At 46.4% G+C, this 19,708-nt stretch overlaps 1 protein-coding gene across 11 annotated transcripts in view; it reads left to right on the plus strand.

Moving 5' to 3' along the window:
- The window catches only part of CDK14 (cyclin dependent kinase 14), a 579,759-nt gene that overhangs the window by 398,113 nt on the left and 161,938 nt on the right, over positions 1-19,708 (plus strand). For all 11 annotated transcript variants that reach the window (XM_068235460.1, XM_068235463.1, XM_068235466.1 and 8 more), the window contains one exon: positions 13,672-13,720. In XM_068235460.1, coding sequence (XP_068091561.1) covers positions 13,672-13,720 — 49 coding nt within the window. The remainder of the gene's footprint in view (positions 1-13,671; positions 13,721-19,708) is intronic.

Consider the following 19,708-nt stretch of genomic DNA (forward strand, 5'->3'; position numbering starts at 1 on the left):
CCCTCAGAGCCATTAAATTTGGCCTCCAAGTGTTTTCTCCATTTGCATTATGATTGGCCCACTCTAGACCACCAGGGAAGCTATATTGGACATGAAGCCCTAGAGCACCAGGGAAGCCATATGAGAGAGGTGGGGGAAGCACTAAACACTAGGGAACTGTATTAGGGAGGGGGACCACTAGATACCAGGGAAGTGTACAGGGGAGGGAGGACCACTAAACACCAGGGAACTGTATAGGGGTTGGGGGCGGGGGGAGAGCATTAGACACCTGGGAACTTTATAAGGGAGAGAGGTGGCCAGTTGGCATTGAGGTTGGCCCGTGACTTGGTCCAGTGTATTTTGGCCCACTTTGTATTTATGTTTGACATCCTTGTTTTAACGTGACACTGAAGCGAAAAAATACTAAATCTGAGATAATGAATTATATGTGTAGTACAGCTAAGAAATGGAACATTAGTAGCAAAGACATGAGTCTCACATTTTTATCTTTAGTTATATAGCTTTTTATTTTTATTTTAAACATTGCATCATTCTCTAATATTTTCAGTTTACACACTACGCTCTGTATTTTAACCACTTCCCTACCACGCTATGTTTTGCTGATCGGTGCTGCGTGGGCTCTCCAGCCCGCAGCACCGATCAGCTAGCAGCCAGGCCGATCAGACTTCCCCCCCTTTTTTCCCCACTAGGGGGATGTCCTGCTGGGGGGGGGTCTGATCGCCGCCGGCTGCTTGCGCTTGCGGGGGGGGGGCTCTTCAAAGCCCCTCTCCGCAGCGCTTCCTGGCCTCCTTCCCCTTCCCTCCCTCTCCCTCCCCCTGTGAGCGGCGCAGGACGGATTTCCGTCCTGCGCCTGATGGGATAGGCTTTAGCCTATCAGATGCCGGTGATCCCCGGCCAATCAGAGGCCGGGGATCACCGATCTCCTCTACGGCGCTGCTGCGCAGCAGCGCCGTATACATGTAAACACCGGGGAAGATCTTCCCCGCGTGTTTACATTTACCCTGCGAGCCGCCGATCGGCTCGCAGGGTGTTCACGGAGACACCCTCCGGGAACTGACATGGAACGGCCGCTCATACGAGCGGCCGTTTCCATGGTATACACTTCTGGATTCAGGGGCGTGTATATACGCTCCGAGAATCCGGAAGTGGTTAAGCTATGAAACAGCAGAGCTAATGACCCTTTGAACTTTCCTGCAGTAAAATCTTATCTGAAGTTGTCTTTCACTGTTTCTTTGATGTATAAATGCTTCAGAAAATATCACTGTAGCCAACCACGTTTGGTTGAAGAGCTCAGAGAAGCTCTTTTCCATAGATAAGTGAAGTTTCTTAACACTTCCTGTACTGAAAACAAATTAGACTCCTGTCTTTGCTACTGATGTTCTATTTCTTAGCTGTACTACACAAACAATTCATATCTTAAGTTTATTTTCACTTTAGATTCCCTTTAAGAAGCAGGAGAAAGCTAATAACCATGTGGGCAGAAGCAGGATGGTATCTCGGAGGCTGCTGAAAGCTGCCTGCTGTCCGCCAAGGGTCTCCCTGGGGCAGTACGAGGGAGGGAAAACTCGGCAAACGAAGGAAATTGAATTGTGGATCTTGCCAGGAGGGAAGCTGAGGCCTGGCCATGAAATATGAAGGACACACAGTGCGGAATGAGCTGATTTCTTTCTCTCTCGCTCGGCCACAAGTCAGCTCACATAGAGGCAGGTCTGCAGTCTGGACAGTCCAGCCACCATTGACACAGACCGGGTCTGTATGCGGTCCCATTCCCTAATTGATGGAAGAGATTGGATCTGAGGGACATGGCGCTATAGGCTGAGCCGTTGGCAGAGAACGGGCAGATCAGAGTTCACCGCACTGCGTAACAACGTTGTGTACTGATTCTAATCTGCCGAAAGAGAAAATATTCCGTGGGAGGTAATGTACATCCATGATTGACGGGCCCTCCCACAGACATTTGGTATGGCTTGCTGGAGCCAAAATTGGCCCATCTAATGGCAGCCTTACATCTAGAAAAACATTAGTTAAAGAGGAACTTTAACCCAGGATTGAACTACATCCCAATCAGTAGTTTTTACCCCTTTTCCAAACAGGAATCGTTTCCTTTTGTGCTTTAGATCATGGGGGGGGGGGGGGGGGAGAGAATCTGTATGGATGATATTGTGGCGATTGCGCAAAAGGTGGATCAGCGCATCACTAGGCTGCCTACAAATGGCCTCCTATCAGAGGTGCTCTGAGCCCCCCCAGGAACTACAAACGCACCTTGAACCCAATCAGAAGCTCTGCATATACACCAAAAGCAAGGCTGTTAAAGCGGACCCAAACCAAACATTTTTTTAATTAAAAATATTTAGTTGCACCACTCTGACACATACAAAGATAAATAAACACTCCTTCAAACCTATGATCATTTCGGTGCATGCTTTTCACCCTTCTCTTTTCATAGCTAGGGTTATACTGGGGGCAGCCATTAGCAATTCCTCCATTGCCGGACACCACCTACTCCTCCAGTTTGCCGGAAAATCCCGGCAATTTGAAAGGAAGGGAGGGGTTCCTCCAATAAATGTAAAATATTTTATATTTGTCATCATGCAGCTGAAAAAAGGCTGCTATTTATTATTATAATTTAGAAAATAGATTTTATTTCTGAAATCTTTTAATTTGGGTCCACTTTAAGTGGGAGCAGCTGATAGGCCATTCGGAGGCGGCCTGGTGATGCGCTGATCCACCTTTTGCGCAATTTTCAATTTTACTTGGTGGCGCACCCAGGCTATGCATATGCATAGGTTAGGATTTAGTTAGTGTTAGGTCCCCTCCCTTCGAGGATGACTTCTCCGCAGTGGGAGGGACGAGTACTTAACAAGTTGCATGCAAGCTGTTACAGGAAACCAACTTCCTCCTCCAGTGGTAGACAGGTCATGTGTATGCTAGGTGTGTATTTTACCCCACAAGTGGGGCTTGCACTCTCTTGCAGGTAGGCACTTATCTGTTTTAGCGCTGCTCATTTCCTTGCCATGTGATATTGTGGTGAAACTCCTCCCACAGTGTGTTGTCATGACCATGGCCGTGACAGTTTGCCGTCTGTGAACCTTGTTGCATTGTGGGAAGTAACGGCTGTTTCCAACTGCCAAGCAAGCAACATCTTCCTCTGTGAATAGAACTCTCAGTAAACAAACGTTCCACAGAGATTACTCAGCAGGACATGCACTTGTCTTTCAGTTTTCTGCATGCATTTTTCTGTGTGTTTTTCTGCTTACCATGTGAGATTGTATGCAGGCGTTTTGTCACAGCAGCTATTGTACTTGATAGGGATAACTGTCAAAATGTGCAGCATTATGCTGCAGGATGTTTTTCTTCTGTGCGCCAAAAATCAAGTGTGAACACCTGTGTCATACGGCTGTCCCCAGTACAGCGCTGCTGTAGATCGCAGCGCTGTACTTTGTTTATGTTTACTGTGTTTCGCCGTCCAACAGTCTCCCAGCGGCCATCGTCGCTGGGAGAACGAAGGCGGAGCTCTGCTGCGCCTACCAAGCAGGAGATGCGTGTGAAGCCTGCGTGTGATCTCCTGCTAACTGAAGCCCCAGGACTTTACGCCGATTGGCGTTAGGCCGTCCTGGGGCTGCCGCCGCGGCCATGCCCATCGGTGTGATGCGGTCGTAGACAGGTTAAGACTTAGTTCACACATAAATCTGTACATTTCCAGCCCAGTCCAGTACTGCCCTGTCCTGTCAGTCATGCATAAGTTTTTTTGTATCAGTTTTCTATCAGTTTTACCTGACTGGAAATATATACTTTTTATGAGTGAACACAGCCATAGAAACCCATCCAAAACTGACAGGACCAGAATGTTGGGCCGCAAGTACGTCACTGGGATTCTGACGGTCCGTGCATGCAATGTTTTCACTAAGTGCTTCGCCCACAGACTCGCATTACCCCAAGCACCGTGCGTTAAAGTGGACATGAACTCTTGCACAGGATAGAGGGAAAACTGAGAAATGCACTCTGTATGTATTTAGAGAGTTTAGCCTGTCTAATGCCGGGCATACACGGCATTTTCAGCCCTTATCAATCAAGCCGCTGATGGCTCGATTGATAATATCCGACAGGTACGATGACCTGCCGGATAGATTCCCCGCTCGATCCCCGCTGGCGGGCAATAGCGGGGAATCGAGCGGGTGATGAGCAGCGCCGGCGTGGACGAGCCGCACGGACGAGCGGGGATGCACCGGCATCGAGCCAGCGCCTCGATCTGGCGCATAATTAGCTAGGTGTATGCCTAGCATAAGGCTTCCCTGCACACTACATGCGATTCCGATTTACATTTTTAATCGATTTTCACATATGATTCTGATTTCCGATTTTTAATCGGTACTGCATGCTGCGTTTTTTCTGCGTTTCTTCTTTTGACAGCATCCGGAGAAAATCGGAATCGCAGTGTGCAGGGAGCCTAATTCCCCCTCATCTGTGTCTTAGCACAAGTTGTAGTTTGATCTCTCCCCTGTGTCACCTGACTGCCACGGCTGATAAGGCAGACAAGCTCCTTTGAATGCGCAGGGTGTTAAAGGACCACTATGGCGAAATTTCTAAAGACTAAAACTAAAAAAGATTTATACTGAAAAGAATGCTTGTAGGAGGGATAGTGAAGGGTTAAGAATTAGTTAAAAAAAATAAATCACACTGCTGTTTACACATTCACAACAGCGTGAATGGGAGAGCTCTCTACCATTGGACAGCTCGTATCCTACTAGCATTCTTTCCAGTATAAATCTTTTTTAGTTTTATTTTTTAGAAATTTCACTATAGTAGTCCTTTAACATAGTTTGTTTCCATGAAAGCAAACACTGTAGATTTATTGCATGATTTGTATCAGCTGAAATAGAAATGTATTTCTTTAAAGAGTCTCTGTAACAAAATGTTCATCCTTATTTCTTCTATCCTATAAGTTCCTATACCTGTTCTAATGTGGTCTGTCTAACTGCAGCCTTTTCTAGTTGCACAGTGGCTGTATTATCTCTGTTATATGATCTAATCTTCTCTCCTCTGTCGGCTCTGTCGGGCTGAGGCAGTCAGGCTGGAATGTGCTTTGCTGCTTGTGATTGGATAGAAGCTATACACACCCTCTCCAGGCCACCTGCACACTCTGTATGACTCACACACTGAGCTACGCTCAGCCTATCACTTGCTTTGTCTTTTGTTTGTAAACACTGCGTCAAACTGGCAATTACAAGCCAGGATTGCAGCAGGGGGTGGCAGAAACAGCACAGAGGGGCCCAGGAGAACATAAGGAATAGAATGGTATGCTTTTTATTGTAAGAATTTTACAGTACAGATTCTCTTTAAAGGTTATGATGCTGCTGTTAATCTTTTAGGGCAGAGAGGACGTTTTGAGATCAGGGGCCAAATGCGGACCTTGGCCCATATGACATTCACTTTTTCTCCTAGGAGAATTTTTTTTATCTTCAGTTTAAATTAACTTTTTAGCACTTTGCAATGGAAAAAAGTACCAAAAAGTAGGCAAAAAAAGTACTGTCAATTTGAGTATTTGTTTGTTTGCTGGTGGAGTAAAAAGCATAATATACACAAGTTGTGAAAATATCGACTAGGAGAAAACTCAGGAGAATAAGTGAATTGCATACGGCCCAAGGTCCGCTTTAACCCCGGTGCTTGCGGTAACGAGCTACGGGAACGTTGCGTCGGCGCGGATACTTCCTGGGCACCGCAACGGACCGCAAGTGTGAAAGTCTCCATAGACTTTCATTGCTTTTGTGACACCTTGTGGCAAAATAAGGTACGGCAGCGCAGGTGTATTCTGCTAGTGTAAAAGGATGTTGATAGTTTAGCGACTGCTAAACTGATTTAGCAGCAGGAAGGAATGGCAGAGTTACAAGAACTAAATGGTGTCAAATGCCAGAGAAATACTCATTCAAAAGTCAAAATAAACATACACAGGTCATACTTGCCTCCAGTGTAGTCTTCTCATCAATCTTTCTCCTCTCCTGTGTCCTGCGTGTCCGCTGTGATCAGTGGAATTCTCCGTCCTCCATTTTGAAAATGGCCATTACTCCATAATCGCTTCTGGATCAGCACACTGTTAACGTAATATCGCCCATTTGAGCCATAGGGAACCATGGACATTACCTTGCACATCAGTTGTCATTTCAGTTATAACTGACAGCAACTGATATACAGTGGGATGTGAAAGTTTGGGCAACCTAGTTAATGGTCATGATTTTCCTGTATAAATCGGTAATTTTATTGTGCACTTTTTGTAAATCCAATAAAACATTTCACTTCTCAAATATTACTATGTGTCTCCTATATGATATATTTAACTGACATTTTTTATCGTAACAACCAGCGATTTATACAGGAAGATCATGATGATTAACAAGATTGACCAAACATTCACATCCCACTGTATATCTGACAGCAGGAAGGTGAGTATGGAATATTCATTTGCAGGTACATCATGTTTTTATTTTAAATCATTTTACTCGGTTCAGGTTCTCTTTAATAATGTCTGCAGGCTTGTCTGTACCAGACACTCCCCCGGTGTGATAGCGCGGAGCCTCTCACCCGCCGCTGGCAATGCACGGCACCAGACAAACCTGCTCTTTGTTTGGAGAGTCACAAGTGTGCCAACAAAAATGCCAACTGGCATCTCTGCAGACCACACGTTAGAAGCTCTAGTGAGGTATAAACACTGACATCGCTGTAATGGCCCCACAACAACAGCAACAGCACAGAATTCAGGCTTAAAGCTCCACTAAACCCAAAATGATAAAAACAAAATGGTTGGACCAGCGTGGACTTGTTCTTGGAGGCATCGCATTCTGTGGGCAAGTGATAATTGTCACTGAGAAAACCTCAATTTGTTATTCAAGCGCACATCACAATCCTATACAGGGGCGTAACAATAGACCCTGCAAGGGATGCCTCCGCAGGGGGGCCCAGAAGCCACAGGGGGCCCGTGGGGGGAAAAGTTTGAGAGACTGACAGCTAAGGGAACGAGAGAAAAAAAGAGAAAAAACGTATTCTGCTCTCGCACCATTGCTATATTGACTACATGTGTCCAAAACACAGATAAGGACTCATAAACACTCTGGAATTTATACACTGTCCCTGCTCCCTAGGGTTCGTAAAAAACATCTGTCTCTCACTGCTGCAAAGATCTGATGGCTGCATGTAAAACCTAACAAAGAATAAGTCACATTTTGAAAAAACCTTTTAGACTTTCCCTTGTTCACTCTGAAAGGATTCCTAGATTCTTATCACACAGGCTTGACCTTATGGCCTCTAATTACTTTTACAACACAGCAGAGTGGAGATTGATGTCTACTGTTGCTGCTTCATTGAGAGCTTGTCTCATACTGAGTTAAAAGATCCCGTAATAAGAGTGAATCAATCAGTGACATTCTGAATGTTTTGCCAAAGTTTCAGTAAATACTATATGTTATGTTAAGCATGTCATTGTTTCTCCATATAGCATGTGCTCTCATTAAAGGTCACACACATCAGGTAAAAGTCTTTGGAAAATGAAAGATCACAGACCAATTTTACCCCCTTCCATGTAGTATAAGAGCCATACCTACACAGTCTATTCTATGGAGCTGCTGCACACAAAGATGCTGTACACATGCAACAGATCAGTATCTGCAAAAGATCTGTTCCTGCCAAAGATCCGTTCCTGCAAATTGCATTCATAGTCTATGAGATCTGCAGATCATCATACACACCTTGTTTAACGGACATTCATCTGCAGATCAGTCAATCATCTGCAGATCTGAAGATCCATCCTGGTGGATCTGATCTGCAGATGAATGTCTGTTAAACAAGGTGTGTATGAGATCTGCAGATATCATAGACTATAAATGCATTTTGCAGGAACAGATCTTTTGCAGATACTGATCTTTTGTGTCTGTACAGCGGTCTGTGTGTGCAGCATCTTGCAAAGATTTCTATCTTATGGGGAGTGCAGCTCCATAGAATAGACTGTGTAGAGTATGGCTCTCATACTACATGGAAGGGGGTAAAATTGGTCTGTGATCTTTCATTTTCCAAAGACTTTTATCTGACGTGTGTACCCACCTTTAGTAAAATAATATGGCTGTGTGTGTATGTATGTCCTGGGAGCAGAGCTGTGACGAGGGGCTTGTCAGCTGCAAAGGGCTGGAGGAAGCCCCGGGTAAGTAGAGCTGGGGGTAGCATAGATTGCCTGACATTTCCTTTAGTCTAAGTGTTTTTATCTGCATGGGGAAAACACATTGGCCCTCAGTTTTCCTGTGCAAAAAGCAGGGGAGGTGGGGGCCCCATCCAAAGTTTCGCGTGGGGGGGGCCCCATCCAAAGTTTCGCAGGGGGGCCCAGTGATGTCTAGTTACGCCCCTGATCCTATATATGTTCTAAAATCTGCATGCATTGGTTCCACATATAATCCAGTTGCTACGGGAGATTTCAAGACCACCACCAAGGCACCCGTAGGGGAACAAACTCATCGAGTAGGTGTGACCTATGTTAGACTGGTCAATATACGCCTTATGCCATGGTGCTTCTGAGCATCAGGAATCCCAGTTCCTCAGACTTTGTGTCACAAGGTAACCTCACATACAACAGCAGCTCCCATAGCGTAATACCATCCTATATAATAAAACCTAACTGTCCCTGTGTGATCCTCCTGTCCGTCTTTCAGTGGGTTTTGGCTACTGCACATGTGTAGCCATTGGGACAGGAGAAGGACGGCGACGGGAGCAGGCGGCTGTTGTTGCGCGCGGTGGGCAGAACGGCCCGGGCTCGCGCGTGTTGGGGACCACTGCCGTGCGCCCCGGGGTCGCGTCACAGCCCTAGTGCCTGTTAACTAACGGGCAGGCTAAATGACTAGTAAAAACATAAAACTTTTATTTGTAAAATGCACTCACATGACTGCACCCTTCACTAAAGTGCTTCCTTGTATTGTAACCCCTTCCTTAATGTCACCTCCTCACTATGGTAGCCTCTTAAAATATGGGTGGCAGTCAGGGAGGACAGGAACAGGTTATGGACTGACAGGCAGGGAGGGCAGGAGCAGGTTGTGGTCTGGCAGGCAGGGAGGACAGGAATAAGTTGTAGACAGGTAGGTAAGGAAGACAGGAACAGGATGTGGACTGGCAGGCAAGGAGATCAGGAACAGGTTGTGGACTGGCAGCCAAGTAGGGCAGGAGCAGGTTGTGGACTGGCAGACAGGGAGGACGGGCAGGGAGGACAGGAACAGGTTGCGGATCAGCAGGCAGGGGGGACAGGAACAGGTTGTGGACTGACAGGAAGGACAGGAGCAGGTTGTGGACTGGCTTGCTGGGGGGACTGGAACAGGATGTGGACAGGCATGAAGGGAGGACAGGAACAGATTGTGGACTGGCAGGAAGGACAGGAGCAGGTTGTGAACTGGCAGGCAGGGAGAGCAGAAGCAGGTTGTGGACTGGCAGGCAGGAAGGACAGGAGCAGGTTGTGGACTGGCAGGCAGGAAGGACAGGAACAGGATGTGGACAGGCATGCAGGGAGGACAGGAACAGATTGTGGACTGGCAGGCAGGGAGGACATGAACAGGTTGTGGACTGGCAGGGAGGGAGGGAAGGAGCAGGTTTTGGACTGGCAGGCAGGGAAGACAGGAACAGGATGTAGACTGGCAGGGAGGGCAGGGATAGGTTGTGGACTGGCAGGAAGGGAGGACAGAAACAGGTTGTGGACTGGCAGGCAGGGAGGACAGAAACAGGTTGCAGGCAGGGAGGTCAGGAACAGAATGTGGACTGGCAGGCAGGGAGGACAGGAACAGGTTGTGGACTGGCAGGCAGGGAGGACAGGAACAGGTTGTAGGCAGGCAGGGAGGTCAGGAACAGAATGTGGACTGGCAGGCAGGGAGGTCAGGAACAGGTTGTGGACTGGCAGGCAGGGAGGACAGGAACAGGTTGTAGGCAGGCAGGGAGGTCAGGAACAGAATGTGGACTGGCAGGCAGGGAGGAGAGGAACAGGTTGTGGGCAGGCAGGGAGGACAGGAACAGGATGCGGCAGTCAGGGAGGGCAGAGTTCCAGTCCAGAAGGATAGGATAGCTGGTTCCTCTTCAATGTACAGCACTTCTCCGCCCCTATTCCTTGTATTGCTGCCCACTCGCCCTTCAAATGCTCTTGCACCTTCCTCCTACCAGAGTACATCAGCCCCCATTACATGGGCGAGCCCCTCTTGTGAAGTAGCCCCACATCCATTCTGCTACTTAATCTATTCTTATTACAGCCATCTGTCATGTGCAACCACTCCCGCTTATGTGGGCCCTCCCCCTTGCTTAAGTGGGTTCCCTCTAGGCCGCAGCCTGTATTGCCTTTTCAGAAGTCTTGCCCCAACCCCATAAACACTGTGTTGCATCAATAACATGAAGAATTTCTTCTGTTCCTTTTGAAATTGCATTGCAGTTGCACTCTGTGGTCAGTTCAGACGAGAATGGTCCTCAGAGAAACGTCCTGCTTATTGGAATCCTGTCTATTAAGCCGAGTTAGCAGTATTCAGCCTTTTGCTAGGTGTCTGCGCCCCCCCCCCCCCCCCCCTCCACTCCTCACTGCCAGGCTGCTGATCTGTCTGAGTACACATCTGGCTCAGGGCTCAGCAGAGGAATCTAGAGGAAAGAAGAAAAAATCTCTTCTTCTGTCTTACTTAAAATGCAAGCACTTATTTTCCAATTCTCAGTGCAGAGCAGCAGCTTTTTCAGCATTCCGCTAATAAGCACACTGGTGATTTCAGCTGAATTCTCCTCTGTTTGAACCTGTCCTTGACACAAGGCTGTCAGATATCGCCTATTTATTAGCAGATAATGATGTTTGGATAAGATACTATTTAGTCCTGAATGTAATCTCATTGAAGATGTCCTTATGCAACCCCCCACCGCTTCCTTATCTCCCCCTACCCCCCTTCCCTTCCTCCCCCCCATTACCAGTTTATAAACTCTCTGTACCTGTTTCCTGGGACTTTCAATATTTTAATATAACCATATTTTTCAGAATATAAGACACTATTTTCTCACAAATAAATGGGGAGAAAAAGTCCCTGTGTCTTGTATCCAAAGACAGGGAGTCCCTAAATTATGAGCACCCATACATATGAACCACTGACTCGCAGCGATGTTGGGGACTCCCTGCTTTGTCAACCTGTGTCCTCCGCTGGAGCCAATGGATGAGGGGAGACACGTTGCCGCTGCACATAACTATACACGGCAGAGAGGGGGGACAGAGGAGGGCTGAGAGGGGGGAAAACAGGGCACAAAGGGAGACAGAGGAAGACAAAGGAGGGCAGAGAGGGGGACACGGGAGAGCAGAGAAGAACACAAACTGGACACAAAGAAAGACAAAGGAGAGCAAAGAGGGGGACCAACTGTACACAAGGAGGACAGAAGAAGACACAGGAGGGCACAAAGGAGGACAGAAGAAGACACAGGAGGGCACAATGGGGGACAGAGGACACAGGAGGGCAGAGAGGGAGACAAACGGGGAGCAGAGGAAGACACAGGAGGGCAGATACGGGGCACAAAGGAGGACAGAGCAAGACACAGGAGGGCAGAGGGGACAAACTAGGCACAAAGTAGGACAGAGGAAGACACGGGGGGCCAACTAGGGTGCAGAGGACGACACAAGTGGGATGGGACACATGGGGGATGCAAGAGGACGCATGGAAACACAGGAGGTACAAGGGGTACACAACATTTGGGGGGAGAACATCTTCAAGAAGCTCCTTTACCATGGTCTCAACCAGGTTTAGTATAATTTTAATTTTTTTGGTTTATGCCCACTAAATCTAGGTACGTTGTATATTCCAAAAAATACGGTATATGAAATCCATCAGTTTCTCTATATATTCTCCTGTAAGACTTGAACACAGTAACTAAGGTTGAAGGTTTGGCATACTCCTAGTATATTAGTCAAATTTTAATTGAGATGTGGAGAAGTAAAAAAACCGGAAACTGCGTGATCGGATAGCTACGTCAAAGCCATTTTGAACTTTCAGCCAGGGGCCTGCAGCTGCCAGCAGCCTTAAGCGTATAAACCCGGTGGAGTTCCATCTGGCCACTAGAGGCCACTGTTGAGGAAAGAAAAAGAAAACGGGCTAATTGAAAATGATAGCTCCTCCCCTGATTTCCAGCACAGTTCTCTAATGGCTGTAGGAAAATGGCAAGTTCAGGGAATGGGGAATGGATGGCTCAGAGCCCCCACTTGCCTGCCAGCAAGGATGTATGAAATTGATCTTGCGGTCTTTGGCCACTAGAGGGCACTGTTGAGACATTGGGTACAAATGTTACCAGGATTTTTTAAAGCACACCTGAACTCAGAACTTCCTCTCTGCTCTACGAGATAAGCAACAGTATAGTAACTTTGAGAGAAAAAAACATTTCTTTGTTGCAGCTGACACAAATCCTGCAATAAATCTGCAGTGTCTACTTCCTGCTTTCATGGAAGCAGACCTAGGGTTAACATCCTATTTTTCAAATTAGCTGCGCTGCAATGGCAGCCAGTTGACACAGCTGAGAGTTCAAATTACAACTTGTGATTAGTCACAGATGAGGGGGAATTAGACAGGCAAAACTCTCTAAATACACACAGGGTAGATTTCTCTAAGTCTTCCTTCTGTCCTGTGTAAGAGTTCAGGTCCACTTTAATTCAGACTTTTTCATCAGATTGAAATCTAGAAGCAGAGTAGTGTGGGAACTAACAGATAAGCTCATTGATGTTTTTTGCAATTTTATTGTGCTGAAAATGTGGAAACTGCTTTTGCTAGTTGTCTGGCTGTAACCTCATGGCTACAACACCTTCAGCTTGTCGTGGAGACACTATACTTAATGGACAGTAGATGGCACTACAGCAACACTATAGTGATTCCTAACATTAGCCGCCACTCCGCAGTTGCATAATAAAATAGTACCGGTTCCTGTTCCGGTCTGTGTTATACATGTACGTTATGTGTTATCTGTGTTGTGTTGGCTATGTGAAGTTCTCCAGGAAAATGTTACTGTCTGCTATTACCTTTATCAGCGCTAGACTCTGCAATGCAATATTTTAGGTCTACCTTTTATAATGAGAACAAGCCAGAGCAGGGGTTAGGAAGAATAAATGTGGAGTGTTCTCTTAACTTCCAATGCAGGTTAAATAACAGAGAATACATCTACTTTCAACTAGGAAGTGTTAGTACTGTTCCTGATGGTCTCTGTGCTCGGAACCCAGCTGATCCGCAGTTGGAGCAGCACAAGAGAAATGCTTCTAGGCTACCCCTGCTTGGATGGGGTGCAGATTTCTGGGGTGTGAGACGATCTCTCTTTTTAAGGTGTAACTTTATCAATGGGATTCTGATGCCCCGAAGCCCACGCTGTAAGGTAATACGTTCCGGATTGAGCTCTACGTCAAACTGAAGTAAGTCGGCATCTTCTAGTTGGTGGTGACCTCAGAGACTTTTGGTGGTGCTGTTCGAACGGGTGATCTACGGGGGATTCGGAACAAGTAGACCCCCACCAATCTGCAGTAGATAATGGAGGTCATGTGATTTCCACTTCCTAGAATGGAACATGAGCGATCTCTGGTTGTTCTGCTTTCTGAAATTATGGTACTCAAAGTGTGACTCCAAAGCAGCAAAAAATAACTTTCTTCTTATCCCGTTTTTTCTTTTTCAGAGCGGTTTACACAATACGGCCCCAAGAATCTTCGACAAGCTTGGAATAAGTAAGTCATAATTCTTCATTGTTGCAGAATAGAAATTCTCTGAGACTTTTTCCTGTACTTGTCTGTTTTTGTCATTTTTTAAAAGTGGTCCTAAAGCCACCTATGACTGTAGCTTGGCAGAGATGAGGATTTTTCCTTCGAATGACAGTTCAGGGAAGGGCTGTATTTACCATAAGGCACTGTAGGCATGAGCCTACAGGCGCCTTATAATGGAAAGGCGGCTCAGTCCCCTCCCCAAGCACCTCCCTCCCTCCTTTCCTATGCAGAGTCCCTGAGCAGAGTGTAAATGAGATGTTAAACACCTGGCTCTCTGCATTCCACTGATGAGATCTCCCTTCAGTCAGGGGCACCTCTAGCTACTTAATACTGAGGGTTCCTCTAGCTACCGAATACTTGGGGTCACCTCTAGCTACTTAGCATTTGGGTAGCCAGAAGTACCCTCTGTATTAAGGGGTGCCTTTAGCTACTCATGACGGGCTAGGGAAGCAAGGAAGAAGTGGGGGTTTGTAGGTTCATGGAGGGCGAAGTCTAAGGTGCCAGGACGTCTGTCGTTATGTGCCTATAGGCTCCAGTGAGGTAAATCTGGGCCTAGTTCATGGTCTGTTGCTGTACAGATGCACCAGTGGTCTGCAGACTAGCGACATATCTGTTACTATGGAAGGATGGAAGTATGGTGCACAATGGAATGGCTTGGAGGGGTGAGTGGAGAGACCAAAGTGCCTTGGGGGTTGCTAGTAGTTGTTTTGAGACCCTGAGAGCTGAGGCCAGGCAACGCCAAAACGTAGTAAGACATTGCAATAAACAGAGTGCAAGTTCTAGCGAATAGTGTGCTGCCTCATTCTGTATTAAAGTAGCTGAAGATCTGGCATGCCGGAGGGGTCACTGTACACAGGATGGATATTCGCAAGATCTTTGTTAGTTGTCACGGCCGCGTTTAATGTACCGTGTGTGTGTACTTAATACAGCAGTCCCCGTTCTCTGAAATTCAGGGAACCGGAAGTCTCAACTTGGGATATTGGGGACCTCATTGTGGAGGCTTTTTAGGGGTGACAGCAGTAAAATACTTACCGAGCCTCCAGGGATGTGTAGCAGCCCTCCTGTACCTCCTAGCAGCTTCCCGCGCCCATGTACGGAAGCAGACGTGCCACCAGACCCAATGCGGCTTCTGTGCACTGGGGTAGCCGGAAAGCCACTGGCAGCCCGCGAGGAGGTACAGGAAGGCTGCTACACATCCCTGAAGGCTTGGTAAGTATTGAAGGGGGTAGTGTTGTGCAATTTCGGCTGGTTGCTCAAGCAAATGGCATGTACAGGTATCCGAGACATATGGGGGGGGGGGGAAGTACTAGATACCATGGAACTGTATAGGAAAAGGAGAGGAACCCCTAGACACCAGGGAGCTGTATAAGGGAGGGAGGGATAACCATATACATTAGGGGACTGTATGGGGGGGGGGGCACTAGACACCAGGGGACTCTGTAGGTAAGGGGGGGCACTGTACACTAGGGAACTTTTATAAAGTAGGGAGAGGGGCCAAAAGACTCCAGGGAACTGTACAGGAAAAGGCGCACTAGACACCAGGAAACTGTATGATTGAGAAAGGACCATAAGACATTAGGGGGATAGTATAGGGGAGGAAGATGGTCCACTAGACACCTGGAGGGGGACTCTATAGGTGGGGGGGGGGGCGCACTAGACACCAGTGAACTGTATGGGTAAGGAGGACCACTAGACATTAAAGCGGTATACAACCCTGACATAATATTCAATAAAAACATGTTTTCCTACTTTTTATATGCCATACGGTTATCGCATTCACTTTTGTGCATAAGTATTATTATTCATTTAGAAATTATACTTTCCCAAAGTACACTTTTTTTGCCCTGAGAGCTGACTTTGCATTTTATTTATAACTGCTTTATTCATCTTCTAACTTGAAGAAAACCTGAACTGAAAATTAAAAGTCAAAATAAGCATACACAAGTCATACTTACCTTTCATGTAGTCTACTCCTCAATGTCTTTCTCTTCTCCTACCTCCTGTTTGTTCACTGTGATCAAGGGAATTGTCCGTCCTCCATTTTGAAAATGGCCATTACCCCATAACAACTACCTTGTCAGCACACAGTTAAACTGTAACATCGCCCACTTGAGCCACAGGGAAACATGGACATTACCTGGTACATCAGTTTTCCTCTCAGCTATAACTGACAGCAACTGACATTTTACTGACAGCAACTGATATATTTCAGATCTGACAAAATATTGTCAGAACTGGAAGGGATCATTGTCAGAAGAAAATGGTGAGCTTCTGAGTGGAACTGATGGCAAAGTAACTATGTAATGTTCATTTGAAGTTACCTCGTGTTTATTTTAAATATTTTTACTCAGTACAGGTTCTCTTTAAAGTGGATCCGAGGTGAACTTTTACTCATTGCATAATTGTGTTCCTTTCAGTAATTGTGTTCTGAAAGCCTTGGCAGTAGCAAGGGCTCATGAGAGCTCAGTCTGGGCAGGAGGAGGAGGTGTTACTAGCCATTGATTTCAGAGGCAGAGGGGAGGAGGGACGATGGGGGGTTAGCTGATAGCATCTCCAGCCCTCAGCCTGTGACAATGTGACAAACAGAACATGGCCACTTATTGTATCACAGGAAGAAATAATTATATACTGTTGAAGCTGTTTGCAGATAGATATGCTATGTAAACTATCTAAACTTTAGATAAGATATATAGACAAGTTTCTTGTTATAGTTAGTTTTTCATCTCAGATCCGCTTTAAGCAGAAATACTTTGACTGTCTGTGTTCAGCTGAGCCTGCAGTATCAGAGAAGTGTTTATTTACATTCCTCACTTGATACAATTAAATACAAGATAACATCATCTGCACTTTGTCCAGATTGTCCAGCTTTGCTGGCAGGGAACTTCTAAGTCCTGTGTATAACCCTTTGAATGCTGTTCTAGTAAAAAAAATGCTGGTTGTATATAGCATGTGGTAAATAATCTATTAGAGCAAAGAAGAATTGCTTGGTTTCATTCCGCTTTGAGACTGTTTAGGGTAGGAAGGGGGACCGCTAGACACCAGGGCACTGTATAGGGAAAGAAGGGGGGGTCATTGAGGTCGGCCCACGACTTATCAGTGTTCAATTTCGGCCTACTTTGTATTTGAGTATGAGACCCTTGATATAGAGTATTGGTGGAGGATAACTGTATGTCGCCATGTTCTGTAGTATTCATGGGGTGGAGAGGGATTTTCTGCCTAAGGGCACACAGGATAGGGTCTCTTGCAAATGGAACTCCATGCTTTGTAGCTGCATCTTTGTTTCCTTTCCTTTACGGGTTGAGCAGCAGCAGCACCTGGGGTTAATTTATGCCGCAGAGATGTTATTCTAGCGAGACGCAGTGATTATCTGGCAGATGTCACATTCTGACAGCTTTATCTCACCCCGGGATGCCTTTCAGAGCCATTTATGATGATCCGTCTTTGGGCATTGCTCACTTATCACTTGTTGACTTGTGACTAATTATGTGATTGCCTCTCTGCCCGGGCCCACCGCCTCCCCCCATCCAGTCATCGCGCTCTGATTAGTCACTCCCAGTAGCGGCCTATCAAAAATAATAGCCGGTAATTGCCGCCGTTCGCCGCGCACACGCAGGCAGGCTCGGCATTGTCAGGCTTGGAGTAAGTGTCTTTATGTTCCCGCGAACAGCACGAAAATATGCCACATAATAATGACTTTGAGCGCGGGCTACGGGATTCAACTCCGCCGCTCTTCAAACAAGATGGAAAGCGCAGATATGAAATATTCGGAATTGTGCGGTTCTTTGCCTACTGTTTTTTCTTTGCCAGAGTTTGTGCTCATTACCCATTATTGACAAGTGCATGGTGGATCCAGCTGTGTGAACCCTTGTAGACGGATTACATCGGGGTTCAAAGCCCCTCGCCTGCTCCGCAGAACATATCACGCCATCTTCCCCTCCCGAGAAGGATGATAGATCCTTCCCATATGCTTAAAGAGGACCTGTCACTGACGACTCCAGTCTGTCTCCTCATGTCGCTTTCATGTCACGCTATGTACTGACGCTACGCTGTTGGTAAGAAACTGTGAGAGAGATTTGTCGAGACAGGTGAAAAGAGTATGAACAAATTTGGAGCAGTTGTTTCCAAACAACCAATCGGAATCCCTACTGCCATTAAAGTGAACCTGTACTCTTGCACAGGACAGAAGGAAAACAGAGAAATTCACCCTGTATGTATTTAGAGAGTCTAATCCCCCCTCATCTGTGTCTAATCACAAGTTGTAATTTGATCTCACCCCTGTGTCAGCTGATTGTCACGGCAGATGAGCTAATTTGAAAGCACAGGATGTTATTAATAGGTCTGCTTCCATGAAAGCAGGAAGTAGACGCACTGCATATTTATTGTAGCATTTGTATCAGCTTTAACAAAGAAACATTTTTTTCTTCAAAGGTTATTATTGCTGTTGCTTATCTTTTAGGCCCAGTGCACACCAGAGCGGTTCTGCTGCGGTTTGTGATCCCCTTGCGGGTGCGGATCCGCTAGGGTAATGTATTTCAATGGGCTGGTGCACACCAGAGCGGGAGGCGTTTTGCAGAAACGCATACTCCCGGGCTGCTGCAGATTTTGGATTGCGGATGCGTTTCTGCCTCAATGTTAAGTATAGGAAAAACGCAAACCGCTCTGAAAAACGGCACTTCAGAGCGGTTTGCCAGGTGTTTTTGTTACAGTAGCTGTTCAGCAACAGCTTTACTGTAACAATACATGAAATCTACTACACCAAAAACGCTTCACAAAACCGCAAAATGCTAGCTGAAACACTACAGAAAAAGAAGAAAAAGCGTTTCAAAATCTGCTAGCATTTTGCGGATCTGCTAGAGGTTTTTGGTGTGCACCAGGCCTTAGTGCTAAGAGGAAGTTCTGAGTTCAGATCTGCTTTCTGGTCTGGTGCACACCAAAAACCGCTAGCAGATCCGCAAAATGCTAGCAGCCACGCAGGTGGGCGTGCACAGAGCCCTGGCATTGATTTGAAAAAAACCAGCCTGGATGGATGACTTGAAGATAGGTGATTATTTCGTCCCCCCAATCCTCTATCATGCAGATAGGACCGGTCATTACAGACTCTATGTTCACTGGAAATACTCTTTAACTTAACACTTTTGTCTGCCTTGATAAACCTTCTCCTTTTCTTAGCACCTCTCTGTTACCTCACAAATTGCTATTTTCTTCCCGACAGCTCAAGGCTGGAGATAAATACCCAACTTTTAACTTATTTTACCGCATGTGTTATCCTTTGTGAATTGACATTTATTTAGTATTTACCTCACAATTTAGTTATTTGCCTCAATAGTTGATATATTTGCTTTACAATGTGGTAACAGCCTTAGTGAATTGACATTTACACACAGTAAGGGTTTAGCAAGTCCGTAGCAAATCCAATACAAGACAGAAGAACCATCCCTGCGCACTCTTCAACCAATAAATGGTATGCCTTCAGAGATGCTGCTCCAAATGCTGGGTGGTGCTAGCGTATCTGTGCAGAAAGTGAAAAGAAAACAGGAGCGCACCTCTGTTGCAATAAATCCTTTTACTTCAGTGGACACGCAATAAAAGTTACACTTACAGTGTGAAATAGTACAGATGCGCCTCTCAGGCCTGCCGGCAAACGTCTCCTGTCACCCGCGCTTGGCCAGAGCAGCGGGGAGCGTGATGGTTGGCGTGGGAGTCGGGAGCGGTGGGCGGAGCCAGGTCGCGGGGATGCCGTCTGACGTCACGACGCGTTTCGGCGTTAACCACGCCTTCGTCAGGTGACGTGACAGCGGGGACGGCGGACATTTAATTCCACCGTAGTGGGTGGAAGGAGGAACTAAGAGGAGAGCTTATAGTAAAAGGGAACCTCCTACTGCATCGCGCTATACTAACTATAGAGGATACATTGTAACAATAAAAACATCTAGACGTAAAATCAATAGAAAT

Source organism: Hyperolius riggenbachi, chromosome 5, assembly GCF_040937935.1.
Source record: "Hyperolius riggenbachi isolate aHypRig1 chromosome 5, aHypRig1.pri, whole genome shotgun sequence".
Taxonomy (NCBI): Eukaryota; Metazoa; Chordata; class Amphibia; order Anura; family Hyperoliidae; genus Hyperolius; species Hyperolius riggenbachi.